The sequence below is a fragment of the Lactuca sativa genome, chromosome 5 (assembly GCF_002870075.4).
Source record: "Lactuca sativa cultivar Salinas chromosome 5, Lsat_Salinas_v11, whole genome shotgun sequence".
NCBI lineage: Eukaryota > Viridiplantae > Streptophyta > Magnoliopsida > Asterales > Asteraceae > Lactuca > Lactuca sativa.
The window spans coordinates 123,366,441-123,385,841 of record NC_056627.2 but is presented as its reverse complement, the minus strand read 5'-3'; the positions used below and the strand labels follow the sequence as shown (position 1 = coordinate 123,385,841).

General features: G+C 38.8%; 1 protein-coding gene across 1 annotated transcript; it reads left to right on the top strand.

Moving 5' to 3' along the window:
• Window positions 1-8,805: 8,805 nt before the first annotated feature.
• On the top strand, window positions 8,806-9,909 carry LOC111883281 (NDR1/HIN1-like protein 26). Its single transcript, XM_023879622.3, has one exon. The coding sequence runs from the start codon at window positions 8,906-8,908 to the stop codon at window positions 9,716-9,718; it is 813 nt and encodes a 270-aa protein (XP_023735390.1). The 5' UTR covers window positions 8,806-8,905; the 3' UTR covers window positions 9,719-9,909.
• Window positions 9,910-19,401: the final 9,492 nt, after the last annotated feature.

Below are 19,401 nucleotides of genomic sequence, written 5' to 3'. Positions count from 1 at the left end.
AGAATAGATTGAGTAGTTATAGGCGGTCGAAGTTTCTTCGAAAGTCGCTGGGAGCGACTAGTAGTTGTGTTCGGACAGCGATCGGTGGGAACCGGTAATCCAGATATTGATAGGTTGGTAGGGACGAGGGTGGTCTCAGCTCATCCGGAAGTCAGATGAGGAATAGCAGAATTTCCAGTCAGTAACAGTGCGGGTATGCAGCGTGTGGTGGAATTCAGTTAGTTGATCGTGGGGTGCTCGACACCAAATTATAGTAGAAAGAATTTCCCAATGGATACTGGCGATAATGACCCGAACTGGAGGAGGCGGGAGTAATGGATTGGTGAAGATAGGACCTTCACAGTGACAGAGGAAATAGTTGGTTATGGAGCACTACCTTGGGGAGGCAAGGAAATCGCGCAAGGAAAGAAGGGACGAACCCCTATGGGTTCAGTGCTGTACTCGGTGAGTACCAGAAGGATTGTCGGTTGAGTAAGTTGCGTTTCCAGAATGTTCAGGGTTAGGGTTGACCTGAGATGATTATCCGCAAGGATTAATGTTAGTCGGAATGACCGAGCGGAAGGCCAGCGAAGGTAGGCAGCTGGTGTTGGAATAATTGGTGGGGTATTAGAGGCAGATCGCAGGCGGTGGGCCATAGCAAACTTTGAGAATGAAGTTTAGTTTAAGTAGGGGAGAGTTGTAACACCCAAAGTCTGGAAGGCCAAGAAGGGAAAGAAAACCCTAATTTTAAGGGGCGACTCGGCGAGTCTGAGCGGGATCCAGGTCGAGGAGTAAGTGACCGACTCGGTGAGTCTGCCAAGGAGACTCGGCGAGTCTGGTCTGTACGAGGAACACCCTAAATCCGGGACTTGGAGCCTATTTAAACGTCTCATTCTCTTCCCTAGGGTTCCTTTACTGCCTCTTTCACCCAGAACACCAAACCCTAGCCGCCATATCCATTGATTGAGCCAATTGGTGCCTTGAAGAGTGCATTAAAGCTTGGAGAAGGAAGAAGGATCTTGGAGGTGCAAGAAGGGGCTATAGATCTGGGATTGGGAAGATATTTCTGAACATTTGGAGGTAATAAACTAGTTCTTGGACTCTTTTGCACCTAGATCTATATGTGAGTTTTGGGGCTTTTTAGCCATAATGGTATCCATTTGAGTTAGAAGCCAGATATGAAGTTGCTACTTTGGATCTAAGCATATTATGGTCTTGAGAAGCATAAAGTATCTGCCCTTGAGTTGATTATGGAGCCTCTTTGCCTTAAACCCTAGTTTATGGTGTATTTTGCCTAGATCTCCTTCTCTACACGTAAAGTTTGCAACTTTACGTGAGGAATAGGCTTGGGAAGGGTAGATCTACAATTTGGAGTCCATGCATGACTCAAAAGTCCTCTGCATGTATGGAGATCTGAATGGACTCGACGAGTCCTTTGAGTGGACTCGGCGAGTAGCATGAAGATTTGGAGGAACTCGACGAGTGGGATGAACAACTCGTCGAGTCAAACAAAGTTGGGCAGGAACTCGACGAGTTGGAAAAACAACTTGGCGAGTCTGTTGAAGATTGTCTTGGACTCGGTGAGTCTGTTCGTTGACTCGGTGAGTCAGGTCGCGAAACCCCAAACCCTTCGAGTTGAGACTCGAATCAGTGAGTCGAGTGGAGACTCGGTGAGTTGGACAGGTCAAGAGTTGGAAATCGGTAGACTCGGCGAGTCATGAACTGACTCGGCGAGTCGAGTCACGAATGGATGGACTCTGAACATATGAACTCGGCGAGTAGGGTTGACCTGGAAGGTTGCTTTGACCAGGACTTTGACTTTGACCAGAGTTGACTTGGTTGTCTTTCGGGGGTCAGTCGGACTTAGTGTTGCATTGATAGTGGTAGCTCGGGGAGCGAGTGGAGCAGGAGTTCAGAGAGTTGCCGGGCAGCGGCTAGTGGGATCATCAGCAAGTTCTGCCAGTGTAGGTGAGTTTCCCTTTTGTGTGAATGAGTCTACGGCCACAATGCCGGTCCATGTAGTTATGAGTAGAAGACCCAGGGGTTAGCCCTAGGCTCAGTATGCTAGTATGATATTCAGGACGAGGTCCAACGATAGCGGGCAGGTGCCCAAGGAATGGTTTATGTGATAGTTTATACTTGTTGTCTGTGTGATACTTGTATGTGCCTGGTAGGGAGGTGAGTGTGGGCGAGGTCCCGTAACTCACCAATAGCAGAGTGTGGATGGTGTTCCACATCTCATTAGCAGTAGATCAGGGGCGAGGCCCAAGTAAGGGAAGGAGTGAGAGTAGGTTGGGCCCGTACCTCACTATCGGCAGGAGTATGGACGGGGTTCCATGACTCATCAGTAGCAGGACAAGGGCGAGGCCCAGAGACAGGCGAGGCCGTAGGACAAGATTCGTTAGTATGTGTTTAGCTTATGTGATGTGATATGTTTATGTGCTATTAGATGTTAGTGGGCGATGCCCTGTGACAGGCGAGGCCTAAGTGAAACAGATCTGTATCCGAGCGAGGTTCGAAGTCAGGCGGGGCCTGGAGCGACGGGGCCGTTGTATCTGTTAGCGGGTTATTATTATTATTATTATTATTATTATTATTATTATTATTATTATTATTATTATTATTATTATTATTATTATTATTATTATTGTTGTTGTTGTTGTTGTTGTTGTTGTTGTGTTTTGTATAATAGCTTTTCATTGATATATTTGTTTGGCCCATTGGCCTCCTCTGATGTATTCATATATATACTGTGAATTAATAATAGATGGGTTTTTTTATGGGAAAATACAAACAATATCATGGTATTAGAGCGATAACAATTTCCCTGTAAACCCTACTCGACAGCCGTTCTTCTGTCGTTCGACCTCTTCTCGTTTTCTCATCTTATCAATTCTATCTTCTATTCTAATATTCTCATTCTAGTCTGTCTCTGCTATACGTGTTCTCAAGATGTCAGGAAACAACTCGTCTGATAAACCTACATCTACCATTAACATTAAACATGCTATACCCCTTGTTATTGACCTGGAGCAGATGAACTATGACATATGGAGAGAGCTTTTTGAGATTCATTACATAGGATATGGGGTAGACGATCATCTCCGCCCTGTTGAACCAGTCAAAGCATCATCAGAAAAGGAAACACTAGAGTCAACATCGGCTAAGGATGCATGGCTTCGTATGGATTCAATCATCAAATCTTGGCTCTATGGTACTCTCTCCATCTCTCTATGGTGGCTCTAATAACTTTTCTAATGCGGGTGGTCAACATAATCAAAATCGCAATGGAAGTGCATGGGCTTATGGGTGGTTTCAAGTACACCAGCCCACTCACGGGTCTTCTCAGCCGGGTCTTCTACCTAGTCCATTGGTTGCTCCATTTCAGTCCAGCACTCCGTTTCAGTCCAGCACTGGTCCCAAACAGCCTCTGACCCAGCACACATCAGCCCACTAGCATCAGTTTTTTAGCCCACCTACAACCCCTGTTCAGCAGGCCTTCTACTCGACACATCAGGTTCACCAGCCACATAACGAGCCTACTACATTGCCTCGAATGTTTAATATGATGACTCTAAATGACCCGGGGCAAAGTGATTGGTACATGGATACCGGGGCCACATCGCACCTTCACTCAAGTGCAGGTATACTCAAGTCCATTTCTGATAAAAATAGTAATTTTCCTTCATCTGTTATAGTAGCGGACGGATCATCTATGCCTATAATTAAAATGGGACACACCACTCTTCCGCATCAAAATTCGTATCGCACTCTTACACTTAAAAATGTTTTGATTACTCCATCTATTATTAAAAATCTTATTTCTTTCCGTCGTTTTGTTCGTGAAAATATGTGTACCATTGAGTTTGACCCGTTTGGATTTTATGTGAAGGATTTCCGCACCAAACAAATTCCCATGCGATATGATAGCACTGGGGATCTCTATCCTGTTACAACCCCGACTCCTCAAGCTCGTGTCTCCATTGCTCCGTCTCTTTGGCATCAACGTCTTGGACATCCGGGACATCACATTTTTCAACATTTGGTTAATAATGGTTTTATTTCAAGTTCATCTAATAAAGACTCTAGTCTATGTCATGCATGTCAAAAGGGCAAACACAATAGATTGCTTTTTAATTCTTCGAGTTCTGTTTCGTCTTTTCCTTTTGAATTGGTACATTCTGATGTTTGGACCTCTCCTATTGAGAGCACAAGTGGTCTTAAATATTATGTCTTGTTTCTAGATGATTTTTCTCACTATGTTTGGGTTTATCCATTGCGTAACAAATCTGACGTGTTTGATAAATTTGTGATTTTCCGTGAGTTTGTTAAAAATCAGTTTCAAACAGATATTAAATCACTTCAATGTGATAACGGGGGTGAATACAACAACAAAAAAATTCATCAATTGTTTGATTAAAATGGCATTCTAATGCGTTTTTCATTTCCTTATACATCCCAACAGAACGGAAAATCTGAGCGTATGATTCGCACTCTTAACAATGGTATACGTGATCTTCTTTTTCATGCTCGACTTCCTCCCACATTTTGGGTCGAAGCTTTACACATGTCATCACATCTTATAAACATTCTTCCTTCAACCACTCTTCACCATGACACCCCCTTTCATAAACTTTACAAAACTCAACCAAGTTATGATCACTTACGGGTGTTCGCGTGTCTATGTTTTCCACATATTGTTACACCTCATAAATTAGCACCACGCTCCACTCCGTGCGTTTTTCTTAGTTACCCGACTAATCACAAGGGTTACCAGTGCGTTAACCTTGACACAAATGAAATCATTATCTCTCGCCATGTGGTATTCGATGAAACAGTATTTCCTTTTGGCTCCATGACGCCTAATATCGCACCTTCATACTCGTTTCTCAACAATGAAAACAACACCTCGTATCGCCCTTATCATGTCTTGTTTCCATCATTCTCTCATGGTGATACACCTCCCTCAACTCCTCCAGCATCTCCTTGTGGAGTCATTGATCAACCGACTATCGATTAGCCCAGTGAGTCTGATTCCTCTACCAGTACGCCAAGCCCAACTGTGCTTGGTCCATCTGCTACTGATTCATCAGTGTCAGGATTCTCTCCACTCCACAATCCTTCTCAATCGGCCACCTCGTCTCCTCTGTCTGAGTCCCCTCCGAGTGTCACACCTACTCGATCTCAACATCCCATGCTTACCCGATCTAAATTGGGTATCTCTAAACCAATCCGTAAACTAAATTTACACATAGATTCTACATCTCCTATTCCTAAAAATTATTTACAGGCTTTTAATGATCCTAATTGGCTTAATGCGATGAAAGAAGAATATACTGCTCTTATCTCAAATAATACTTGGGTTCTAGTTCCACGACCACCCGATGCTAATGTTATTAATTGTATTTTGCTGTTTAAGAAGAAATTAAATGCAGATGGTTCATTGTCTAGATACAAAGCTCGTCTTGTTGCAAATGGAAGTAGCCAGAGACCTGGTATTGATTGTGATGAGACGTTCAGTCCGGTCGTTAAACCTGTTACCATCCGTATGGTTTTAAGCATTGTTGTCATGCACCATTGGTCCATTCGCCAACTTGATGTGAAGAATGCTTTTCTTCACGGTCACCTTCAAGAAACTGTATACATGCAACAACCCCCAGGGTTTCGGGACCCTTCTAGATCGAATCATGTTTGCTTGTTGAAAAGATCGTTATATGGTCTTAAACAAGCACCGCGAGCTTGGTTTCAGCGTTTTGCGATGTTTCTCACACGTATTGGTTTTGTGCATAGCAGGTGTGATTCTTCACTATTCATTTACAGACAGGGCTCTCATATGGCGTATATCCTCCTCTATGTGGATGACATAGTTCTCACTGGATCCTCTTCTCAGCTCCTGAATCACATCATTTCTCTTTTGAGTGCTGAGTTTTCTATGTCTGATCTCGGTGACTTACATTATTTTCTGGGTATTTCTGCTACTCGCTCCACCACTGGTCTATTTTTGTCTCAACATAAATATGCCAATGAGATCCTTGATCGGGCTAAGATGCTTAACTGTAAATCAGCTCGCACTCCAACTGATATGTCATCTAAGCTTGATGGTTCGGGTCCTCCAGTTGATGATCCTACTTTGTATCGCAGTCTTGCTGGTGCTCTTCAATATCTCACATTTACGAGACCAGATATCACATATGCAGTACAACAGATATGTCTTTATATGCATGACCCGCGGGAACCTCACTTTACAGCTCTGAAACGCATCCTGCGTTACATACGCGGTACTACCGGTCACGAGCTTCAGCTATTTTCTTCTCCTGGTAACGATCTCATCACGCATTCTGATGCCGACTGGGCGGGCTGTCCGGTTACTAGACGATCCACTTCGGGTTACTGTGTTTTTCTTGGACACAATCTCCTCTCTTGGTCCTCTAAACAACAGAACACAACGTCACGGTCTAGTGCAGAAGCAGAATATTGCGGTGTCGTGAATGCTGTCGCTGAGACATGTTGGCTTCGCAATCTTCTATTAGAGCTTCACTCTTCTCCTCATCGAGCTACGATAGTATATTGTGATAACGTGAGTGCTATCTATATGTCATATAATCCGGTTAATCATCAAAGTACCAAACATATCGAGATTGACCTTCATTTTGTTCGGGACAAGGTTGCTACTGGTCATGTGCGTGTACTTCATGTTCCCTCTTCATCTCAGTATGCTGACATCTTTACGAAGAGTCTTCCTACGTCCTTATTTCTGGATTTTATAACCAGTTTGAACGTGCAAGAGTCTCCTCCTGTTCTCACTGCGGGGGGATGTTAGCGGGTTATTATTATTATTATTATTATTATTATTATTATTATTATTATTATTATTATTATTATTATTGTGTTTTGTATAATAGCTTTTCATTGATATATTTGTTCGGCCCATTGGCCTCCTCTGATGTATTCATATATATACATACTGTGAATTAATAATAGATGGGTTTTTTATGGGAAAATACAAACAATCTCAGTATCGGGCGAGGCCCGAGGTAGGGGCGAGGCCCAGGTTAGCGGGCGTGGCCCAATATGTGCAGTATGTGGTTATGCATGGTATGTGGTAGGGTGGGGAACTCACTAAGCTTCGTGCTTACGGTTTTCAGTTTTGGTTTCAGGTGCTTCCGGTAGCGGAGGGAAGAGCTCGGGGTGATCGCATGACACACACCATAGATTAGACAGCCTGGAATGTTTACTCTGATAACGAACATGTATTTTGGAAATTAATACTCTGTTTATGTTTTGAAATGATGAATTTGCTTAAAGTAATGTTTTATTAAATGAAATTTTTAGTCTTGAATTTTGGGACGTTACATACGGCCTAAGAAGATCATGAGCCATAAACTCTCATTCAACCCTCCAAAACCTAATGTTTAAGGTCCATAACACTTCAAGGGTATGATCTAAGCTAGTCTCTAAGCACAAGGAAGGAGTTAGGGGCATTTTGGCACCCTTTTAAGGGTTTACGGTCTAAGAAGTTCTTGGGCCGTAAACACCTTGTTCATGTCATTTTTGGGTGATTTCTATGATATATGGACATGTAATAAGCTCTAATACACTCTAGGGTAGAAGAACTTACAGTTTGAGGACGAAAACTTGAAGATTTCTAGGAGAAATCGGGTCTTGAAGAGAGAGAGAGAGAGGGTAGAGAAAGAGTGGAAAGAGTGTAAATGAGGTTCACTCACCCTTATATAGGGTGAGTTTACTGCCCCGGAGTTTACCGCCCGAGTTTACCTCCCGGAGTTTACCGCCCGGAAACTCCATCTTATAAGGTTTATGGCATGATGTTTGGTTTTAGGGCTTTAGTGGTTACTTTCTAAGACTTGATCGTTAAGCATGAAAAGTTCGGAATACTAAAACGGATTTTAAATTTGTTAGAAGATGGCGTAAATGAATTTGACTTCCAAATGAAGTGTTTGACTTTAGAAATTATATATACAAAATATTCGGGTTGTCGCAACTTTACCGGTTTGGTGTCACTTACTTTATTTGATCGTGACGCAAATATACTTTTTAAAAAAACCGCAAAATAGTTGCTTGAAAATTTTAATGAGGTTATTCATATTATCTTTATTTACACAAAACTAATTTTAACTTTTTGTCTATCTACTTGTATAACCGTTCATTTTTTTAGGAGGGTAATATGGACATTTATCCATCTGCTACGAATGTACTTTTAGATAAAAAAAAAAATTAGCATTCAAAATTCAAATTTCAAATGATAATTTGAACAAATTTGATGGTTATGAAATCTTAAAGTTCACTGATAATAATATAATTATTACTCAACTGGAAAAAATAACATCAAACATGTAATATATGAATTTATTTCTACATTTAGAATTTATTTAGATATTAATGATGCTCTTTTTGGTTATTGTTTTTTTTGTTTTACGGTTTCATTATTGGACATTAAAGATTATGTTGCCGCTCTTTCTTTGAAGATCCTAAAAATAGAAAAACTCGAATAACTTTAAGTCATTAATCATTATGTGACATTTTGGGTTGAAGATTTTTTTAATTAGTTTTTACTGTTTGTTTATGAAATTGTTTGACAAGTAATTTTTTTGATTTAAAATTTTATGTTTTTTTTTTCATCTGTTTCACATAAATTTTATTTTTTTTTAAATATTATGTATTCACCGTTTTTAACGCGAATTATAATCTAGTTGACAATTAAAAGAATTAATAGAAGATAGTAACATACAAATCTTATAGTTTAAAATCTTTAATTGTGGATGTGAGCTTTAGATTTGTACTTTAAAACTTTAATCATTTTTTATAAACATGACTTGGAATCTTCAAAATTACTTAATCCCATGTGTCTGCCTTGGTTTCATACTCCTTCGCAACAATCACTCTCCCACAGTCCCACTCATTGTCAACCATGGCAGATCCTGTCTACCCTCCATCAAAGCCGAAAGGCGCAGCCGCCGTTAAACCAACACCACCACCGACTAACAAACCCCAACTTTACAACCCTAATCTCAATCGCCACCCGTACCGCCCCAACCCTAACATATATCACCGCAATCGCCGTCGAAGCTACTTCTGCCTATGCTGTTTCTGGTCAATCTTAATCATAATCCTCCTCCTCCTCCTCGCCACCATCACAGGCTGCATCCTGTACCTCCTTTACCGGCCCCACCGTCCAACATTCTCAATCACAGCAATCAAAATCTCCCGGTTCAACCTCACCACCACCTCCGACGATACAACCCGCCTCACATCCAACCTCAATCTTACCCTTTCCACCAAAAACCCAAATAAGAAAGTAGTGTTTTACTACGATCCAATCACCATCACATGCTTATCAGAGGAAACCCAAATCGCGAATGGGTCCTTTACTAATTCGTTAGTCAGTAATCCCAATAACATCACCATCATACGCTCATCATTGTACAGTAACTCTCTGCTTCTGGAAACGACTATAGTGAATCAGATCAGATCAGATCTGAAGAAGAAATCTGGATTGCCATTGAAGATATTACTTGATACTGAAGCTAGAGTGAAGATCGAATCGATTAGAACCAAAAAAGTTGGGATTCGAATTGAATGCGAAGGAATTCATAGCCTCGTTCCAAACGGTGGTGGTGGTAAGTCTAAAAATTCATCAACTTCTGTGACTGCTACTGTTTCTGATGCTAAATGCAAGGTGGATCTACGGATCAAGATCTGGAAATGGACTTTTTCAAGTTAGCAATCTTCACACGATTTAATTTGAATTTGATTTTTTTTTTCCTTTTATTTTTGAGTTACTGTGGGTTTGGTTCATCCTCGTTAGATCAGAAGGATGGTCCACCATGGAAACACTTCTTACAGTCTTACTTGTAATATGATTTATTGTGTTTATTGACCGAAGAAACGTTGACTATATATCGTTAATGCTGATTCTTTTGTCTAAAAATTTATATATGATTATACCATCTTATAAAACTATCTTTATAACACTATATATATCTTAGAAATTGTTAAAATATCATATTTATTAGTATTATTATTTTTTGACTTAATTTAAATGTATGTATCTTTATCAATTAAGACCTATTTTATGACTTAATAAAAAGTAGTTATTCATCCATTAATCTAAAAAAACCGTGGACATAAAAATCCATGCAAGCTTAAAAAATGGAAAGGACTCTATGTAAGAACAAAAAATGAAATTTATCAAGTTCAACTTATAAACAAGTTTACCAGCTCTAAAAATCAAAATAAAAAACCAATAGATTTTTTTTTCGTATGGACACATTTTACCTCTTTGCGCCTCAAAACAAATTTATCAAGTTTTCAAAAATAAAATACTTTTAACTAAGAAAAAACATGTAAAAACAAATTTATTACATAGCTACTTTTCTAATCTTTTGGGTCACTAAAACTAAATAACTACCTATCCAAGGCACCTTTCTATCAATTAATTCAACATTCTGGAATTGTTCTTCGAGTTCTATACTATATCTATGCATTCTAGACTCTAGTTTAGCCACAATTTATATAAAAAGTATAACGAGTTTTAGTCAATAGTCACGACCGATAACTGTGATAAAATCTCATCAGTTCTTACGTTTTTTTTTTTTTTTTTTTTTTTTAAGTCTAACTTTATATTGTAACACTTACTAGCCGAGACATAAAAACGTAAAAACATAAAAGCTCACATGACATCTAATTTTATGTGACTAAATCATAAGGTGGATATACTCACATTAATAAACCTTAGCGAAAATGTAACATTTAGTCACGAAAATTATTTTTTGTAACCAAAGGGGAGAGTTTATTAGCAAAATGTTAAGAAAAATCTTTTTGTAAATATAAGTATTTTATGGCTACAATCTAAATTCATATGTGTCTAAAAATAAGTGATTGTCATGTTAAAAGAAAAAATAATTCCATCGAATTAAATATGATTGCAAGTGAGATAGCATCTATTTTATTAGGAATACCAATGGATATGAGTATTTCAATTACTCATAATTAGACCTGGCAACGGGGCAATGTGGCGGGTTTGGAGCGAATCAACCTAGATCCAAACCTTTTTAACAAATTTCAAAATCCGATTCAAACCCGTTCCGTAACCTGCAGGGTTTTGAATAATCAAACCCATATCCTTATCCACCGAATCAACAGATATCCAAACCCGCTCCGTAACCCATAGGTTTTTTGAATAATCAAACACATTTTACTTAAATCATAAAATCACATTTATTAAATAAAACTAAGTTTTGATTTAGAAAACACATTATGTACTCGATGACTTTCTATTGGAATTAAAATTATTATTTTAGTTACTCCAATTGGTTTTTGATCGTCGATTGCATTGATAGAGAATAACAATTACAAACTTTCTTTCAGTTGATAAATGACCTTATTGATTTATAAATGAAATTGGTGATTACATGATGAAATATAAATGAATTGAAATCATGAATCTTGAGAGAAGATTGGAAGTCTAGAAGTTGAGTCATCGAGTCCTATGTAAAAACAATTTAGTCTTTGGTCTTTTCTTTTTGGACTTATGATTGAAATTTAATATGAATTTTAGGTAATATAAAATATAAATTTATATTTCTAAAATTTATATAGGGCGGGTTATAAACGGAGCGGATCAGTGATGGTCCATACCCGACCCTTTTAATAAAAGGGTTAGCGGGTACAGGTCTTTAATGGGTAAACGGATCAAAAACTATGCTCCAAACTCATATAATTGTTAAGGGTTTGGATCGGATCAGGGTCAAAACCCACTCTATTGTCAGGCCTACTCATAATACCTTATTTGGTGTGACTATAAATTTTTTATTGTCACGGTTTCATTTGTTATTTTTTTGACCATATGAATTTATTGAAGAGACTAACAACAAGCAACCAAAAAGCAATTACATAGATAAACCCAAAAAGGGGATTTTGGAGTAAATTACTTCGGTAAGCTTTTGTCTTTTTGTGTCTACAGTTTGATTTGTTTTGTATGCCTAAACGTAAATAATATTCATGGTAAAAAAATGTGGGACTTCGTATTTTATTGTCACAACTTTATATGTTTTACTAAAAATAATCAATAGTCATGAAACAATAAAAAAATGTGTGACTGTAAGCATCTACATGTCACGATTTAATTTATTATGTTTGTTTAAAAATAAACAATATTCACCATTTAAAAAATAATATGTGACCATAAGTATTTTATGGTCACGCTGTAACATCCTAAAAATACTAAGTAATATATATATTTTTTTTTAAGTCAACCAAAATCATCAATCATTCATTCAAACCATCAAAGTATGTCAATATTATCAGAATACAATCCCAAAATCATAAAATATTGAATAGAGGTGGATGCTATGAGTTCATGTCGGGCTTTCCCTTTCGTACCAGAAGTATCTGAAAAGCATTTTAAACATAAACCGTAAGCACAAAGCTTAGTGAGTTCCCCAAAATACTACATAACATACATACATTGTCATGTGCTACCCCTATAATGCATACAAGTGTCATGGGCTACCCCCATGGTCTTTTCCCTGAAATGTCATGGGCTACCCTCAAGGTCCTACAACTAAGTGCCATAGGCTACTCCATGGCCTTTCCTTGAAATGTCACAGGCTATCCCCATGGTCTAACATCCAATTATCATAGGCTACCCCCATGGTCTTTCAGACAAATGTCATGGGCTGCCCCCGAGGTCTTCCATGCAAATATGACAAAAACAATTAGCATCGTACATAGTATAGTGAGAATACTCACTTCTCAGTTAATACTCAAATGTTACCGCACTTACTGTCGAAATAAAAGGTGTTATATCCCACCTGGACAATCATACAAGGTACACCCTCAGACCACTTCCCAATACTAAGAGTTGGCCAAAAGTCAACTTAGGCCAAAAAGTCAACGGTTAAAGACAAATTCAACATCATTAACACTGATCCATGTCGTGTCATTCCTTGGCCACACCATGGGCACAAAACGACAAGACAATCGATTGGTCTCTGGTCACCATGTCGTGACGTCCTAGAGCCACGTTGTGGGGACCAATCGGAATAGCTTAATCAAGTTAAGTTGCTCTTAACTCAATTCCATGGGCTCAAAAGCCCAGATCTACTCCTTCCCAACATCTTGATGGATAAAGTTTCCAACTTTATCCATTAAGACACTTCATTAAGACAAGATCTCAAAACATAGGTTCTAAAGGTCATTTAAGATGTACAACTCATCCATTAAGTCCTTAATCATAAGAGATACAAGCTCAATCTTTCCATAAAGCTTTCAGGGGTCCTTTTGATCCCTAACAATGTAATCTTTATAGACATGCATGCCCCATGCATGTCCTTCCTCAAATCTTGGTCAAAAAGAAGAAAATGGACCTAAATCTCATGCAAGATTTCCAAATCACAACCAAATCTTATATCCATAAAACATGATGTCTTTTGGACTCCTAAGAGTCATAAAGTTGCAAACTTTATCTCTTTGATCCACTCAAAAGTCCAATAAAAGAGTTTATTAAGAAAAATAACTCTAGATCTCTAAGGAGAAGATAAAAGACTAGATCAAGAGCCTTACAAATGGTCCAACAAGGTGCTTTCAGAGGATGGGGAGTGTTGCTTGCTGGTCTCTTGCACAAAATCTTCCTCTACCTCCTTCAAAATCACCAAAAGCTAGTGTTGGGTTAGTAATATTGCGTCATTGGGCTTTTTGTTTATAGTCCATAGTTTTCACGGTACTGGGCATGTCCAACCATGTTTCATTTATTAGGGTTAGCTTTATATTGTGCATGCATGCATCGGGGATGTACAGGTCGTCGATGATATCTTTTGTAACCATAACATACTTCTACAGTAGCAATTCTTCATAGAGTTCTTCTGAGGTTGTGGATTATTAATCATTTGACACAAGTTTTGATTCATCTTATGTTCTTAATTGCTTAGCGTTATTCTGTCCCTTGTTAAGAATCTCATCGATCTTAAAGAGTTTTAATCTCATCAATTGGTATCATGTGACAACCCAAAGTTTATTCCGTTATATTAACTCGTTTCAGCTAACGGAATATGTCATTTTATAAAAGTTACGTTAATTTGGGGTCGTCAAATAAATAAATGTTTATTTATTTATTTATATTTTATGTGATTATTGTCGTAACGAAATAAATAAAAACTCGTAATTTACTTTTCCATTTAATTTGAAAAAGTTATTTTATTTCGATCATTTAACCCGGGTAAAAAGTTTAAACCTCATTGAGCTTTAGCATCGGGTAGTCGTATACCGGGTGCAACACCCGAAACTTATATAAAGAGGGTGGAACACTTCCTAGAACTCTTTTACCACTCTAGCTTCACTCTCTCATGGGGGATGTGGCCTCCCAACCGTAAACTCACTTAGGGTGGGTTTTAGGAGAGTAAACTCCAATGTGAGGTCATACACTCCTTCCATACAACTCATTAACCTTCTAGCACTCAACCATAAGACCTTAAATCAAATTTAGGATGTCTAAATGTTTTAATAAGAGTATTAGTCACTAATTACTTGTAAAACATGTATCTCATATGTTACTAGGGTCATAAAGGGTGTACAAGTCCTTACTTGACACCAAACGCTCAACCGACACATTCACCCGATTTACCCACTTCAAGTGAGTTCATACCCCTTAATGAACCTTTTCAACTGTTTTTACATGTTTTAGGGGGGGGGGATACAAGTCAATTGTCCAATTTATGGGAATCAATCACATGTGATTTACAATTCATAGTACAAATCACATGTGATTTATCACCATGCTTTATAAAAGATTTCTACATTTTTAAAACTGCTTTGAAAAACAAAACTAATTTTAATATCTAAATGCATTCTTTTTGTTAGAATTATTATTAAGTTACTTTTCTTATAAAAATGTATCTACATCAATATATTTATATAAGTAAGACTTGAAGGACTTAGGACCGATAGCTCGCCTTATTTCCTGTTCTTGTTTGATGTGGTCTTAGCGTATCTGTTATCCGTCCGACTGTCGTTGATTTCTTAGTTATATATCATGTATATTGGTGTTAGATATAAAAGGCTTCATCATATTCAATACCTTTGTTATACAAATGCCGAGAACCATACATAATAAGTTAACTATAATAGGTATAGTTAAGGCTACTACTACTCGTTACCTCTACTACTATACACACTATAACCACTATTATTACAAGATGATACATGTATAAGAGAATGCTCTATGAACTATACAAAAGACTACTACTACTCTATAATACAAGAGAAAACACTAATCCAGAGTATAACACACTATCCTTCTACAAGACACTCTATCGCGCTTACATCCTGTGACCAGGGCTTTCCGGAAGGAAGGCGACACTATATGTATAGATCTATACGGGGCAGACACTTTTATATCCCGACTGTTAATTACAGTCCGGGCCGAGATGGCACTACTTCACTACACTACGTATGACCGGGAAGGTCATCGGACTCTCTATTTCTCACACTATTGGTCACATAAAAGGAATACACTTATATCCACACCAAAACACTAAGACTAAAGTCTAAGCTAACATCATGAAGTAAGTAAGTATCTATTACTAATGGAAGTTCACACCACTACTACTGACAACAGGCATATCTTTTCCTTATCTACAGTACATATTGGAGATTTATTACTATACTTTTACAATAAACAGTTTTCAATGATAAAACTTACACACAACTTAAAGGATTTCACTTACAATGTACTTTTTGGAAAATATAGGATTTTCTAGGGTTTTCTACTACTTTTAAATGTAAATTGCAGCCTTTCGCACTATGAGTTTTAACACATTTTATACATCAACCACACTAAATTCTCATGAAGTCACCAGCTTTATGCTGATACTCGTTTTCAAAATAACTTGTATCCTCAGGTCAAAGATAGACAGGTACAGGTGCAACATTTTGGAGAAGATGGAGCATACAAGATCCATCTCTTATTTTTGTTATATTTTTGGTGTCTAATGAAACTTTACAGAACACGCTTGTAATTAAATTCATCATGTAAATGAAATGGTTGTTGATTCTTGTTTTTACTATTATGCAATTGTGATGATACTGTGCATGACGTCCTCCACCCCGAAACGTATTCCGCCGTTATCAGTTTTGGGGTGTGACATATCAGAGCAGGAGGCTGTGTAATTCATACGCATCTCTTCTGTTTGAAGAGAATCTTTAGGGTTTCCGCTTTCATCGAATATGTTGAGCCGTTATCCCTTCATTGACGTTGTTCTTCGATCTCGATTTTACTCGAATATCATTTTACAATTCTGATTCTTGACAGGTAAACAAATCAAGTCATCATGTCACACAACAATTCTCAAACCAATCCCATCAATATCTCCAACAGCATTGGTTCGAGTACGAGGATTCCGATCTTGTATACTCAAGAGTATGAAGTTTGGGCTCTACACTTTGAAGATTATGTTGTTGGCTCAGAGGACAACGAATATTTAATCTGGGAGGCTATTACTGTGGGTCCTTTCACCCACTCCGGAACCAACAGAACCATCAAGACACAGAAAGAGTACAACCAACTGATGATCGATGTGAAAGAAGTTCCTCAAGACGAGAAAGATAAACTGATCGGCAATGTGAAAGCAATGAGGATGATCAGATTGGCTTTACTGCAAAGGAGATCTGGAACAGGCTCAAGGAGTTATATTCCACCAATGAGGATATCGAGCATTCAACTCAAACTCTTCTACATTCGAAGTTTGGTGACTTCAAGCAAAAGCCAGATGAAAGTCTCATTCAAACATTCGATCGTTATAACCTTCTTCTTAGTAAGATGATTAAGCATAGAATTGGCAGAGAAGTGACTGAGCAGAAGGTCACTTTTATGAATGGTCTAAGGACAGAATGGATGGCAGTGGTTTCAACTGTTAAAGCTCATGAACAGTTTAAATCCTACTTATTGGCGAAACTTTTGGGAATTCTCAAGTCGCATGAAAGTGCCGTGACAAAGGAAACGAAGGTAGTCTCCGGAATGGGATCCTTGGTTCTTATCTCAAAGGTTAAGAATTTAGTTGAAGAAGAATAAGAGTCAAATCTTTCTGAGTGTGATTTGAGAAATGAAGAATACGCATTGATGGTATCAAATCCCAAGCGGTTTGCTAGAAAGAAGTTCCCAGCCAAGAACCGAAATTGGCAGGGAAGCTACTGTAACATCTCAATTTTCAAGGCCAAAAATTTCGTTTTAATTAAGTTATTACATAAAACCATCAGTATAAAAACGTTCATAATAGTATCTCGTGTCAAACTAAAGTGTCAATATTCAAAACATATTATCATAAAACCATATCAGAGTGTAATCCTAAAGATCTCATGTGCGGAAAACATAGTGTGATGCGCTGCGATCAAGCCGGCTCCTTCCTTTGAAAACGAGTACCTGAAACCAAAACTGTAAACTGTAAGCACAAAGCTTAGTGATTTCCCCCATCATACCACATACCATACAATCACAAACCATACATACTGCTGGGAAATTCTGGGGTGCCCGACCTACCCGATACAGCCATTCTGGGGTGCCGACCTACCCCGGTACGACCATTCTGGGGTGCCGACCTACCCGTGTCAAGCCATTCTTGGGTGCTGACCTACCCGTGTCAAGCTATTCTGGGGTGCTGAGCTACCCATGTCAAGCCATTCTGGGGTGCTGACCTACCCATCGGTCCTAACAACCGACCCTCGGGGACTATTCCACCCCCTACTGCTACTATCACATATATCATAACATAAACATACTATCAGACATATCTGGGGTGTCCGAACTACCCTTCGGTCCTAACAACCGAACTTGGGGACTATTCCCCTCCTACTACCATTATCACATATAAATATCATGCCAACATATAAATGTATCATCACATACTGTCAGACGTATCTAGGGTGTCTGACCAACCCTTCGGTCCTAACAACCGAACTCTACTACTATCACATATAACATATCGTGCCAGCATATAACATATCAGGTAGCAGCAAACCTAGATGATATCACAAAGACAATCATCTAACATACAACTCCTACTGGTGGGCCAACATTGTGGCCGTAGACCCACCGCTACTGGAAGGTACCTCACCTCACACTGCTGAAGTCCTTTAGACACAATCTCACACTGCTGAAGTCCCGCAGACTCAACCCCAGCTGTTGGCTGACAGATTCTCGAACTGCCAATATCAAACATCACCCAATTAATAATTGGGTCCCACTACATAACCATAAGTACATTCTTTGGGTAATTACTACATTACCCCTAGCTTGGCTTATTCAAGCCCAAAGCCCAATCCATAGGCCCAAAGTCAATTAGGAATTAAAGCCCAACACATGGCCCAACTTTCTAAATTGGGCCTAGGCCTATACATGGTCTCATTCTATGGCCCAAAATCATATAATCATTAAGACCCAAACTATGGCCCATCTATGGCCCAATTTTCCAAATTGGGCCCAAACCCCTTACATAGGCCTTACCATAGGCCCATTAAATATTCTAGTCCATTTGCTTGACTTTGGATGGCCCATTAATAACACAATCATCAAGGCCCAATAGAAGGCCCAACAATACACCCATGTGAAATTAGGGTTTCACATAAAATGACGATTAGGGTTAAGTTTCCTACTCAACCCATTAAGGCCTTAATCCATTAAGTCCAATATTGCTTAGATTAATTTCTGCCTTTGATTATTATTTAATATTCCAAGTTATTAAATAATTCTCGTGTGTATGACCCGAATAATTCTTAATGTTAGGGTTTCATTGGCATTAGGGTTTTTCCAATCCAAATATTAGCCCATTTATCAATTTGTTGGCCTTTTATGTCAATTAGGGCTTTATTGGGCCTGTTAAGCCTCTTAAAATATTATTAAGGCCATTAGGGTTTTATTGGGTCCATTAGAGTCCATTAAGCTTCATTGGGCCCATTAGAGCTCCTTTGAGCCCATTAGGGTTTCTAGCACCCCAAACGAATCAATCTCATAAGGCAAGCACACCGCCACCTGACACGGCGGCCGGTGGTAGCAGCCACCACCCTACGGTGGTGGTTTGGGTTTCTTTTCATTATACTTTAGCTAATTACAACTTACAATGCCTTAACCAAGAATAAACACACACACTAACTACATCAACACGCACCCATGGCGGCTTATGGTGGCAGCCACCACCTCACGGTGGTGGCAGCGGCTTTTCCGCCCAACAAGCTACACACAACACATGATAGAGAAAGAACAAACATCCACACTCTTTTCTTGCTTGCAAAAAGGTCCAGCCACCCTCCTGGTGGCGGTTGGCGACAGCGGAAGTACAAAACCACGATAGTGGCGGAGGTGATAGCAACATCTTGCAATAACAGCCACCACCTCATGGTGGTGGCGGCGGTTCTTTT